The sequence below is a fragment of the Bos mutus genome, chromosome 13 (assembly GCF_027580195.1).
Source record: "Bos mutus isolate GX-2022 chromosome 13, NWIPB_WYAK_1.1, whole genome shotgun sequence".
In the NCBI taxonomy this organism is placed as follows: domain Eukaryota; kingdom Metazoa; phylum Chordata; class Mammalia; order Artiodactyla; family Bovidae; genus Bos; species Bos mutus.
In genome coordinates this window covers 11388820-11402234 of record NC_091629.1, presented here as the reverse complement: position 1 = coordinate 11402234, position 13415 = coordinate 11388820, and the positions used below count along the sequence as shown (strand labels likewise).

Sequence of the window (13415 nt, the reverse complement as noted above, 5' to 3'; positions counted from 1 at the left end):
AACTTTTTCTCAGAAAAAATAACATGTTGATTTCTGTGAAGAAAAAAATGCTAACTTTCATTTTAGTAAATCCTAAATTCTCCTACTGTGATTGAGACAAACAGGAAAAGAGTAAAGGACAAATATAGCATGTCAATTCATCCAAAACTTTCAATGTTTTCAACATCCTAACTTTCAACATTTCAAAAGACCAGGTGCCTGTTAATACCTCAAAAGAATATATGTAGGAAAGAATTCAATCAAAAGTTTCATATATTCTATAAGCCAAAACTTACAACCTTGAGTAAATTTTGTGCAAGTCATTATAAAACAGTATGCTCTATTGTAATTTGAACATGTCATGAGAGAACTTTGACTACTCTTAAAATGCTATTTCTAACTAACAATTTTAAGAGAATCACATCATAAGGACTTGATTGTACATCTGCTTTATATCCTAGTGGTGGTAAACGAGGAAAAACCACCACCACAACAAAGGCAGCTGTCCTGTCTATTTCACAAGGTTGTTCTAAGGATCAAATGAGATGGTCATTAAAGAGTTCTTTAGAAACTCTTAGGTGCTCCAAGATATATACGATATCATTACTAGAAGTTCGGACTTACTCTCCATAAACCCATCCTGCCCTGTTGAATCAACATTACTTCTATCCCACAAACACAAGCTTCTTGTTTTTATAAAGTTTACCCTTCAAATATACCTGAGCTTTCTTTTCTGATAATAATGCTGGTCTTCTTTATCTGCCTACTCCAAAGTACAATACAAATTTCATCTTGTCCATTGTCTTTTCCAGCTAATTATATATCCTAAAACTAGCCTGTAATACTACATGAAAAGCTTTTAAAAAAATAATTTCACTTGCAACCTGGTAAAAATTCTTGAAAGACAAGTACAAAACTACACAGGATACTACTAAACACATGGTACATTCTCAGAGATCACTAATTACTAACAGTGTTCACTCGTTTTCCTTTTTAATGTTTACCACTTAATATGTTCAAAGCACTATGCTAGCAGTGGAGACAGTAGTAAACATGGCAAACACAGGCCCTAGCCTGCTGGAGCTAGGGTTCCAGTGCGTGGTACAGCTCACCTTATAGCTAACAGGTGTACACAAGGTTGCCTGCATTGTTACTTGCACATGAATCTTTTAAAGAGAGCATCATGAAAAACTCTTGGTAACACACTACACAGTACATATTCCTCCTATGACTTATTTTATACAGGAGAAAGTTTTCTGCTTGTACAATTACTAAGTGACTTCTCAATCTAAAATTAGTGCAAAAGTAAAATTAACACTTTCATACTAGTAGGAGGTAGTACTACTACAAGTTAAAATTATTGGCTCAAATTTTCTTGTTGATCCCATTGCTTAAAGTATGACCAACAGTGTACTACCATGGTTTTGGACCCTCATCAACACCCCTTAAATTTTATAACCGTTACTGGAGTCAAGGAAAATGCACAGTCCCACCACTGACAGATCTGAGAATTGTTTATTTCTTCTTCTATATAATGGGTAATAATACTCTATGCAAGCCAGTGTGCAGCACAAGCTAAGTTTAAACAGCAGTTAGCAATCTTAACTTATGGTAAGAAGACTTAATTCCTAAATATTCATGGCATTCAGCTAGCTTTTCGTAGGTAAGAATAGACTTTTTAGAACTAAGCTTATCAATGAGAGAAAGCTCTGATCTAATCATAAAACTTTTATTAAAATCTGTAAGATTAAATAATATATTACCTCAAATAGTTTTAAACAATCTTACTCCACAATAATAGCTTTAACAAGATCTATACAATCTTCAAAGTGATTTTAAAATACAGATTTAAGGGGGAAAAAAATCCTGACAAGTCTAAACTTCGTGAAATAATATTTATAGGAGTTTCTCCCTGAATTTCTGTTTTACCTACTGGTGAGGTAAAAGGGATACAAATTCATATTTTTCTGCCACAAACACTGCTCTCTCAACGTAATCACTATGTAAAGAATATGACTTCCACACCTAAAATCTCCCTAAATCAGTAACAGATACCAAAATCTTTTCAAGAGTGTAAACTGGTATTTTAAGTCCATTAATTTGAGGATGTGTATTTCAACTGGCATCCAAATACAATTTCTGAGATTCAGTTAACTCTCAGACTGTGCCCCTATGGCTAGGACACTGGTGAGGATCTCTTCCTAAGAGCAAATTTACACCTAATTTTCTCAGTATGTTACTCACCTGATTCCTGTGGCTCTTTGCTAAAGATAAACATGAACTAAAAAATTTTTTTCCAAGGAAATCTGTGTAAATTTCTTTTTTGTGACCAGGGGCTATGGCTATCTGCTAAGCTCTTCTGGTCTCAAAGCAAATATACTATATAAATAAAACATATATTGAAGGGTGCAAAATATTAAAATCTTTTCAATGAACTTATTTCTTGATGCAATTTATTATTTTCCTCCTCTAAAACAGTGGTTCTCGACCAAGGGCAATTTTGCCCCTTTCAGAACCCAAATGTTTTTTGATTGTCACTATGGGTAGTGGTAGGGTTTGGGAATCCTGATAAACATCCTTCAAGGCACAGGACAGTGATGCACAGCAGAGAATTAGCCCAACCAGAATCTCAATAGTGCCAAGACTAAGGAATCTTGCTCTAAACTATCTTTAACGGTACTTAATCCTTCCATAGTTTCCACTCATTTCTCAAAAAAACCTGTCTAACAGGTCCACCACAGGCAAAGAAGCTAGCTATCAGAAATAAAAAGAGAAAGAAATCCCTGACCGTGTCATCTTGGACAATTTATTTTACCTAAGTCTCAGTTTTATCAGCTGTAAAATAGAGGCATTCATAGCCCCTATGTCATAAAACTGTTCTAAAGATTAAACAAGATAAAAAAGAATATAACAGATGGCAGTTAATAAGTTGCTACTTTTCATATCTGACCTTCACACATGCTCTTTTCTCCCTTATAATGGTCTTTCTTACATTTACTTACTGAATTGTCTGTAAAACTATAGAAACTCCACAAAATTCTATATTTGTAAAATAAACATGAATACTCGTCACTTAAATTCTATTTATTATTTTTCCATATCATTTTCCACCTATCTTCTCCATCTAACAGAACAGGCAAAATCCACAGTTTATCTTAGCCAAAATTTCATTATTTCTACAATCAGAAATCTAAAAGTGAAACATGGGTAAAATTTACAATCAACACATCTAAAGTCATTTATCTCATATTGAAGATGTAATATAAAAGATAAATGCCGACATTTAGCTAAGTTTCTGTCTTAAAAACACACATCTTGAAATTTTTAAAAACTGAAAATAACATTTACATTACAAAGTATAAGTTAAAGGAGCATGCCAATGTGGTAAATAACAGCATTTATAAATCCATTCATACCATGGTAAAAATGATGGTAAAAACTGGTAAACACAACTGAAAACAAAAATGATACATAACATTTAAGATATCTCCTGAAATGGGATTTTTAAAGTCCATAAATTTAAATCACCTATCACTAACTGAAAAATATTCCAGATGGTGTTAATTCAACTAGAATTTGTGTCAGGAATTACTGAGAAAATAAAGACTAACTGAGGTTTAGGGAAAGGAAGCCCCAAAACAAATACCAATCAAAAACAGTGCAAACTCTCACACCGTAAATGTGAATTCTGAGTTGATTTCTAAAATTCTATGCAAGTGAAGCAAAAATAAAAATTGGGAAATCAATTCTAGGTGTTTCATAAGAAATGAATGACCAATGAACTGAACTATTTAGTCTATATTTAGTTAAGAAAAATTGGATTAGTGCCAAATGTCTTTTCCAAAGACTGAACTGTCCTACTAAGATAACATTTTTCATTAAGATAATTAAATGTCACTTAGCAACTCACAGTATTTTCATAATGATAGTTTAAAACGATTTGCTTGTGAAGGTGAAAGGAGGATGGTGGTGGTGGGAGGGAGGGGTGGAGGGTGAAACAAAGGGCTAGGCCTACCTGAACCAAGTGGAGAGGAGCCCACACTGAGGCTCTGCACACTCCCATTCCTGAGTGGCGTGGGGGATTTCTGAAGACTAGAGCTGGTTACACTTCCTGCAGCTGATGCTACAGACGACGTTGGTGAAGCAGAAGAAACTGAGAGATGAGAAACATTCTCTTGATTTTTGTTTCCTTTGGGTCTACCAGGCCCATGCTTACTTTGCTTATTTCCTTTTCTTTTCTTTTCCTTTACAGTTTCTTCTTCTATGCCAGAAGTTTGAGCCCGCTTATATCCTGCTGTAGGGAGGCTGGAATTACCCAAATCTCCAGGTGAATTTTCAAAGCTTTTAGGCTGTGAAATAACAGCTGAGGCTGAAGGGAGACCAATTATGGAACTAAAACTATTTACCCCCCCTTCCTGGCTTCCAGACTCTCCTTTATGTACATCTTTGGTTGATGATGACTGCTGGGAGTGAGTATAACTGTCATTACGCAGATCTGAGTCTGTAAAGCTCAAGAAATCCTGGGGAGACTGTACTGAACTTCCCGAAGATGATTTTACACTGCCTGGAGTTCCTGAAAAACTGCCTGTAGTGGGGGAAAAAAAAAAATGGGGTAGGAAAAGAAAAAGTTGGATGCAAAAGTTCCCATGAGCAGTAGAAATGACACAATCAGCAAAAAGAGAGGACGAAAAAAACTATAAAACCAAGGACATCAGTATATAACTCAGCTAGATTTTTTTTTAAAGATTACTAAAATCAAGTTTATCTATAAAATTATACTTGTCATTTTGTACAATTACCAAGATATGAGATGTGGTTTTGAACCTACCTTCCACTTTTACATGGCGGCATTCCTCAGCTCTCCCCACATGCCTTACATATGCTGAGGAAGGACTGAAGAACAGCTAAGTCTCAAGAAGACTTTCAAAAGACTGTGATCAAACTCTGAATGGCATGGGGAATTTCCTCTTTTGCAATTATGAAGATACCAGGATAAATGTTCCCAACATATAGTAAGAACCAAAAGATGTTGCTTAAGTAGTTAAGTTCTGAGTTTTAACTTCAAGATAATATTGGTGAATTTTATTACTCAGTTACATCTACCCCACCAAAACATGAATTTGATAAAATAACAATGATCACATGGAATAATCCACGTAACTCACATTTCTCCCAGTCTACCTCTCATGAAGCTGCATAAAGAAAAGACACCAGCCACTTACATTTTGCTACTGCTTTTATGAAAGTAAAATCATAGGAGAGGCACCTCTCATAAAACTTCCAAAACTGCTTATTTCCCCCACTCTTTAGTTAAAGAATACTAGTAGCCCATCATGTCATTATGAGATATAAGAACCTCAAGGTTCTTATTTACCAGGTGAAAACTAATGGCTCTGATGAATAAGTTCAGTCCACCATTTCACTTTATCAAACCCTCTCGTCACACTTACCAAATGAAGTAACACACGTTTAGACTCAGTTTCGACCACATAACTATTGTTTCATAAAACTAAACTATATCAGGTTTTAACTATTATACTTAGAAACAAAAGCTCAAAATGAAGTGTTCTATTGGCAGTGGAAATTCCAAGCTAAATACAAATTTTATTGCAGAGCACATTCATAGGTAATCACACATAAATTGACTTAAATATTCAGAAAGATATTTTTCCTTACACAAAGAAATAATTTATTTTTAACTAAAGTCTCATGGTTTTGGTTTTTAAATTTTAAGTTCTGCTGAAATGGCTCATTTAGAAAACAATAATAGTTCTAAAATTTAACTTTTTCAAGAGAATATCTGCCTTATTCATTTATGAAATTACGTGTACGTCTGTGACCATTTTCCGGCCGTTTCTGTATAGAAAAATATACATATTAAGAAGCCATTTACATTACATCAATCATTTAAGTACAACTGCAATTTGCCACTTAATTAGCAGCTATAAAGAAGTTCTTTATTATCCATTCTGATCTGTCACCATCTGTCTTTTTCCTTCACGTTTTTGTTTTTACAGCTGGTAGTAAAAGCTCACAACAACAAGGTAAATACTTTAAAACATTTAGTATATGCAATACTTTAAATGTATATTTTCTAAAATTCACATACAATCCTGAAATTAAAAAAGAAAAAATACAATTACTTTCAATGCTCTACTATAAATTTCAACTTTTAAAACTTTTAAGAATGTTACCTCAGATATGAAAACATAACACATCTCTATCATATCTTAACAGAAGCAGGGAAAGACTCCAATGTTATTAAGTTTAAGAAAATGAGAGATTTCTTTTCTAAATGGATTAGTACTTCAAAGATACGATTAAAAGCTCAAAAATGCAATTTTAGCAGTACAAAATAAGGTCTTCGTTACAAAGAAGAAATAACTGAATTCTGCCAATCACATTCAAAATGTGAATGAAGTTACATTAAAAATTACAATTTTATGAGAATTCCTTGGCAGTTCAGTGGTTAGCACTCAGCAGTTTCACTGCCACGGCTTGGGTTCAACCCTTGATTGGGAAACTAAGATCCTGCAATTCGTGCGGCATGGCCAAAAAAAAAAAACTTACAGTTTTACTATTTATTTTCCAAAGTATCATAAAAATAATATACAGTAAATTTATTACACACAAAATAGCAAATTTAGCATTTTCTTTTCTATCTAACTTTGTTACATGAGGAAAAAGAAAAAAAAATTTAGGACCTGAAAATCTTGAAATCCAAAAATAACTTAAAATACATGAATATACTTTTTAATGAAGAGTTCAGTGACTAAGCAATCTTTCTACATATTCAAATTATGTCCTGGCAGATTATGGGTATAATTTTTATCATCATTAAAAGTTTGAATAGGGTAAAGGAAAGGACAGCTTTTCCCCCTTGTTTACTCCTAGAAATATAAGGGCAGGATGGGAAGTGGGGGAGAGAAGGAGGCCTTTATTTTATACTTTATTAAATATATTTGTTTGGAACAGTTTTGAACATTTATATTTCTCAAAATATTTACATCCATGATAAAAATTATACAAAGTAAAAACCTAGAATATATGGCTAACTGATTATAAAGTTTAGGTGAGTTATTTTGTTCTCCAGAAAACAGTATTGCCATATATTAAAAAAAACACACCATGCCTTGTTAATTCTGAGTATCAGTTAAATAGCTAATTATTTTTTCAGTATAAGTATGTCCCAAAAGTGGAGAAGGCAATGGCACCCCACTCCAGTACTCTTGCTTGGAAAATCCCATGGACGGAGGAGCCTGTTAGGCTGCAATCCATGGGGTCGCTAAGAGTCAGACACGGCTGAAGGACTTCACTTTCACTTTTCACTTTCATGCATTGGAGAAGGAAATGGCAGCCCACTCCAGTGTTCTTGCCTGGAGAATCCCAGGGACGGGGGAGCCTGGTGGGCTGCCGTCTATGGAGTCGCACAGAGTCGGACACGACTGAAGTGACTTAGCATAGCATAGCATGTCCCAAAAGAATGCATAAAACATATTTACACTGAAAAAAAAAAAAGTTGTTTAACTAAAACTCAAAATTGGGTATTCATAATTACCAAAAGATATGGGGCTTCCCTTGTAGCTCAGTCAGTAAATAACCTGCCTGCAGTGCAGGAAACCCAGGTTTGATCCCTGGGTTGGGAAAATCCCTTGGAGAAGGAAATGGCAACCCACTCCAGTATCCTTGTCTGGAAAATCTCATGGACAGAGGAGCATGGTGGGCTGCAGTCCATGGGATCGCAGAGAGTCGGGCGTGACTGAGCGACTAACACTTAACTTATGTAAGCTGAGTAATCGTCTACTTTAAATGTCAAGCTTCATAATAAATGCATTAAAATCAGTAATTATTATTTACTGAAAACTATTGAGCTCCCCCCAAAATTACTCAGTACTTGTTAACTTACTAAAAATGTGTATTTTAACAGTTCTAGTGTTCAACTGGGAAAGATAAATAAAAGCAATTTATAAAACAGAATGACTTTTCTATTGAGCATAAAGGAAAGGAAAACTCCGGCTTTTATTGTTTTTCTCCCCAAACTTTTAACTTTATTCCACAACTATTTTAACATTTAAAAAAATTACAGTTCAACTTTAGAAGCACAGGTCATAACACAAAAGGAAAGTGAAGGTCCCAGAAACATTTTAAGAAAGAATATTAGTCTTTGAAGTAATCTTAGTTTAACAACTAATCATAAAATAACCTCTAATTATCCAACAGTTATAAGCAAAAAGTAAATTCTTTTATAAAACTACTACTGATCATCAAAAGAACAAGTATTTCAACTAAAACATCATAAGTAATACCTTGCTGGAAAGGACTAGCAGCTGATACAGTCGTTCCTGGATTTCTTCCACCAGGCTTTCTTCCCCTTTGACCTGAGCTGTGAGCTGAAGATTTCTTCCCTTTGCCCTCTGACCCTCTAGCCTCTGAAACATCTTTTGCACTAGTAGTGTGCGCAGAGACTTCCTGGAAATTTGCATTTGTAAATCGAGCTGCAGTATCTTCCAAGCGCTTCAAGGATCCAGATATAGAGTTGCTACTAGTGCTTGTATAAGTCTAACATTTTGATTGAGAAAGGAAGTAAAAGGAAAAAGAATTTATTACAATTTGTCTACAAGCGGAAGAAAGATGGTACATTAACAATAAATAATTATTGGACTTGTAAAATAAAAATACTAAAAACTTCAGCTATAAAAATAAGTCAGTCTGCCTAAGAAAATCAAGCAAAAGTTTAGTCTGGTATAAATATTTCTTTTAAAAATATAGATAATTTATAACATGGCTGTTGGAGCATCAAACTGCAGCAATTAGTAAAAGTACCTATTACTTGTTTTATTTAGTGACTCAGAGTAAGCAACAGAAGATATTTGTTTCTCAAGAAGCATCATTTTCTACAAGAACATTCCACTTCTAGACATGAAATTTAAACCAGTTTTAGTGCTCAGCATAGGAAGGCAACACCTAGAAAGAAGCAAAGTACTACAATTTCATTAGTGGGCCACATCCATGAGATTATAAGGATCTAGCACAGGTCAGAGCCAAGAACTTTTAAAATTGAGCTGAAGGCTGCTTTTCAAAAGGGAAAGCTTAAAACCCCTGAAACAGAAACCATTTTTTCCAAATATTAAGTAGAGGAGAAACAGTTACATTTTGCACTTAAGATTTCTAAAAATTAAAAGTACAATTATACCATATAACTGATTCTCAATCAGTTGGGGATGGGGGCGGGGAAGGCAAGATAAAGACTGAGTAAATGGTTTTCAGTTTTTAATAACCATTTTAATATAAGGTATATGCAAATAATGACCAATTAAATAACTATGAAAGTATGATGCCAGATGTAAATTAATCAACATGCTTTGAAATGAAAGATTTGTTTGATCCGAAGAGTGTTGTCATTGTTAAACTGGTGCTTGGACTATAACTAGACCTAAATTTCTGTTGAATAAAGAAATACTTTTCTAATCCATCTGCCTGAAATCTCTGATGGAACACAAGTCAAAAATCTAAAAATATGCAAAACTGAAATTTCCCAAACATAACAACTACTCAATACAAAACATTGGATAAATTCAAAACATGAGAAAATGACAATGATAAAATCAGGTTTGTTACCAAATCATTTTTAGCAAATCAATGTTCAAAGAAAGTAATAAGAGAAAACTTCAGATGTTCTGAAAACCAAATATTCTTTACTATTACTTTTCTGCTACGTGCCTCTCCCTGGCGCTACAACCCATTCCATATCATCACATCCAAGAACAGATTTTCATCAACCAATACAAAAGACATAATATTATCTCATAAAAATTAATCACTGTTGTAATAAACTATAATCCACAAATAAAAACAAAGTTTTCAAAGTATGTTTCAAGAGAAAACAAACTCCCATTTAACAAACCAATCATATTTAAGCTGATTAAACTTCATGGATGACCTCAGAAATGTGAACCTTTCCCATCCAGATAACTCACTTTGGAAATCGCCTGAAATTTCCTTTTCAAATATTTTTTTCCCCAATTAATTCAAGTTGATTCTGAGGTTTCCATACCACTCATCTGACCCTAATGAAGTTTAAAAGTCATCTAAAGAAGACTTTAAATATGCTCAAACTACAGCACAATTGCACTCATCTCACATGCTAGTAAAGTAATGCTCAAAATTCTCCAAGCCAGGCTTCAGCAATACGCGAACAGTGAACTTCCAGATGTTCAAGCTGGTTTTAGAAAAGGCAGAGGAACCAGAGATCAAATTGCCAGCATCTGCTCGATCATCCAAAAAGCAAGAGAGTTCCAGAAAAACATCTATTTCTGCTTTATTGACTATGCCAAAGCCTTTGACTGTGTGGATCACAATTAACTGTGGAAAATTCTTCAAGAGATGGGCATATGAGACCACCTGACCTGCCTCTTGAGAAACCTATATGCAGGTCAGGAAGCAACAGTTAGAACTGGACATGGAACAACAGACTGGTTCCAAATACGAAAAGGAGTACGTCAAGGCTGTATATTGTCACCCTGCTTATTTAACTTATATGCAGAGTACCTCATGAGAAAAGCTGGGCTGGAAGAAGCACAAGCTGGAATCAAGACTGCCGGGAGAAATATCAATAACCTCAGATACGCAGATGACACCACCCTTATGGCAGAAAGTGAAGAGGAACTAAAAAGCCTCTTGATGAAAGTGAAAGAGGAGAGTGAAAAAGTTGGCTTAAAGCTCAACATTCAGAAAACAACGATCATGGCATCTGGTCCCATTACTTCATAGGAAATAGATGGGGAAACAGTGCAAACAGTGTCAGACTTTATATTTTGGGGTTCCAAAATCACTGCAGATGGTGATTGCAGCCATGAAATTAAAAGACGCTTACTTCTTGGAAGCAAAGTTATGACCAACCTAGACAGCATATTCAAAAGCAGAGACATTACGTTGCCAACAAAGGTCCATATAGTCAAGGCTATGGTTTTTCCAGTAGTCATGTATGGATGTGAGAATTGGACTGTGAAGAAAGCTGAGTGCCGAAGAATTGATGGTTTTGAACTGTGGTGTTGGAGAAGACTCTTCAGAGTCCCCTGGACTCCAACCAGTCCATTCTAAAGGAGATCAGTCCTGGGTGTTCATTGGAAGGACTGATGCTAAAGCTGAAACTCCAATACTTTGGCCACCTCATGCGAACAGTTGACTCATCGGAAAAGACCCTGATGCTGGGAGGGATTAGGGGCAAGAGGAGAAGAGGACGATAGAGGATGAGATGGCTGGATGGCATCACCGACTCGATGCACATGAGTTTGTGTGAACTCCGGGAGTTGGTGATGGACAGGGAGGCCTGGCATGCTGCAATTCATGGGGTCACAAAGAGTCGGACATAACCGAGCGACTGAACTGAAAGAAGACTTTTGAAGGTGTTCTTCATTCAAATATTCTATGTGTCAAATAAGGAAAAGGAGAGAAAACTGGGTAGAATACCAACAACAAAAATAGACTAGCTTTCCTGGTGGCTAAGGGGTAAAGAATCAGCCTGCCAATGCAGGAGACACAGGTTCAATCCATGGGTCAGAAGGATTCCACATCCACAGAGCAACTACTTATGCACCACATCTACCTGAGCCTCTGCTCTAGAGGCCAGGAGCAGCAATACTGAGTCCATGTGTCACACAACTGAAGTGCAAATGCTCCAGAGCCTTTGCTCTGCAAAAAGAGAAGCCTGCACACCAACACTGAAGAGTAGTCCCCGCTTGCCATAACTAGAGAAAATCCATGCAGCAACAAAGACACAGCACATCCAAGAATTAGTAATTAAAACTATAAAAAAAAAAAAAAAAAAAAGGCTATCTGTCTCCACATATCCATCTAAATTAAGGCTAGTCAATCACCTTCAAGTTAGGCTTCAGCAGTATGTGAATATAGAGATGTACAAGCTGGATCTAAAAAAGACAGAAGAACCAGAGATAAAACTGCCAACATTCAAAGGATCATGGAGAAGGCATGGGCATTGCAGAAAAATACCTACTTCTGTTTCAATGATTACACTAAACTCTCTCACAACAAACAGTGGAAAATTCTTAAAAGAGATGGGAGCAACAGACCACCTTAACTGCCTCCTCAAAAACCTGTGTGCAGGTCAAGAACCAACAGAACTAGACATGTAACAATGGACTGGTTCAAAATTGGCAAAGGAGTATATCAAGGCTGCACACTGGCACCCTGCTTGCTTAACTACATGCAGAGTACATCATGTGCAACACTGAGCTGGATGAATCAAACGCTGGAATCAAGACTGTCCGGAAAAATATCAACAATCACAGATATGCAGATGACATCACCCTAATTGCAGAACGCAAAAAGGAACTAAAGAGCCTCTTGATGAAAGTGAAAGAGGAGAGTGAGAAAGCTTACTTAAAATTCAACATTCAAAAAACTAAGATCATGGCAACCAGTCCCATAACTTCATGGCAAACAGAAGGGGAAAAAGTGGCAACAGTGACAGATTTTACTTTCTTGGGCTCCAAAATTACTGGAGATGGCTACTGCAGCCACAGAATTAAAAGATGCTTGCTCACTGGATGAAAAGCTATGACAAACCTAGTCAGCATATTCAAAGCAGAGAAATCACTTTGCCAACAAAGATCCTTCTAATCAAAGCTATGGTTTTTTCCAGTAGTCATGTACAGATGCGAGACTTGTACCATAAAGAAGACTGAGAGCCAAAGAATTGATGCTTTCAAATTGTGATGCTGGAAAAGACTCTTGAGAGTCCCTTGGACTGCAAGAAGATCAACCAGTCAATTCTAAAGAAATCAACCCTGAATACTCATTGGAAGGACTGATACCGAAACTGAATCTCCAATACTTTGGCCACCTGATGCTAAGAGTCAATGCACTGGAGAAGACCCTGATGCTGGGAAAGATCAAGGGCAGGAGAAGAAGGTGGGTAGAAGGGATGAAATGATTGGATGGCATCACCGACTCGATGGCCATGAATGTGCACAAACTCATAGTGCAAAAACTCATAGTGCAAAGGAGATAGTGAAGGACAGGGAAGCCTAGCATGCTGCAGTCTATGGGGTCACAAAGCATCAGACACAACCTAGCAACTAAACAATAAGAAATCTTCCCAAGTCGCTTAATACTATATCCTTGCTTACCCCAGAACTATAAATATGTTCATAAATCCAACGAAAACATGATATTTGGAAGAAAAGGTATTACAAAGAAAGCAATTAATGAAAATTACACAAATTTTAGTGACCAAAGTAGTAATAAATTAATCGTAACATTGTATTTTTTATAAACCTCAACACCTTAAGTTTCAAAAGACATCACAGGTTTCTTAATCAGAAAGAAAAAACTTTCAGCAAAAGATTCTACCACTTAAAAAAATTATACATAATGAAAAGGAAAAAAAAGGCTCTACAGGTTTTACTCAAACAGTC

The 13415-nt window shown here is 35.8% G+C and overlaps 1 protein-coding gene across 5 annotated transcripts in view; it reads right to left on the bottom strand.

Moving 5' to 3' along the window:
- The window catches only part of MLLT10 (MLLT10 histone lysine methyltransferase DOT1L cofactor), a 207176-nt gene that overhangs the window by 59873 nt on the left and 133888 nt on the right, over positions 1–13415 (bottom strand). For all 5 annotated transcript variants that reach the window (XR_011466442.1, XR_011466443.1, XM_070380988.1 and 2 more), the window contains exons 10-11: positions 8286–8538; positions 3995–4564 (exon numbers count right to left, since the gene is read on the bottom strand). Coding sequence is in view for 3 of the 5 variants with exons in the window: in XM_070380988.1 (XP_070237089.1) it covers positions 3995–4564; positions 8286–8538 (823 nt within the window). In the remaining 2 variants the exon portion in view is untranslated. The remainder of the gene's footprint in view (positions 1–3994; positions 4565–8285; positions 8539–13415) is intronic.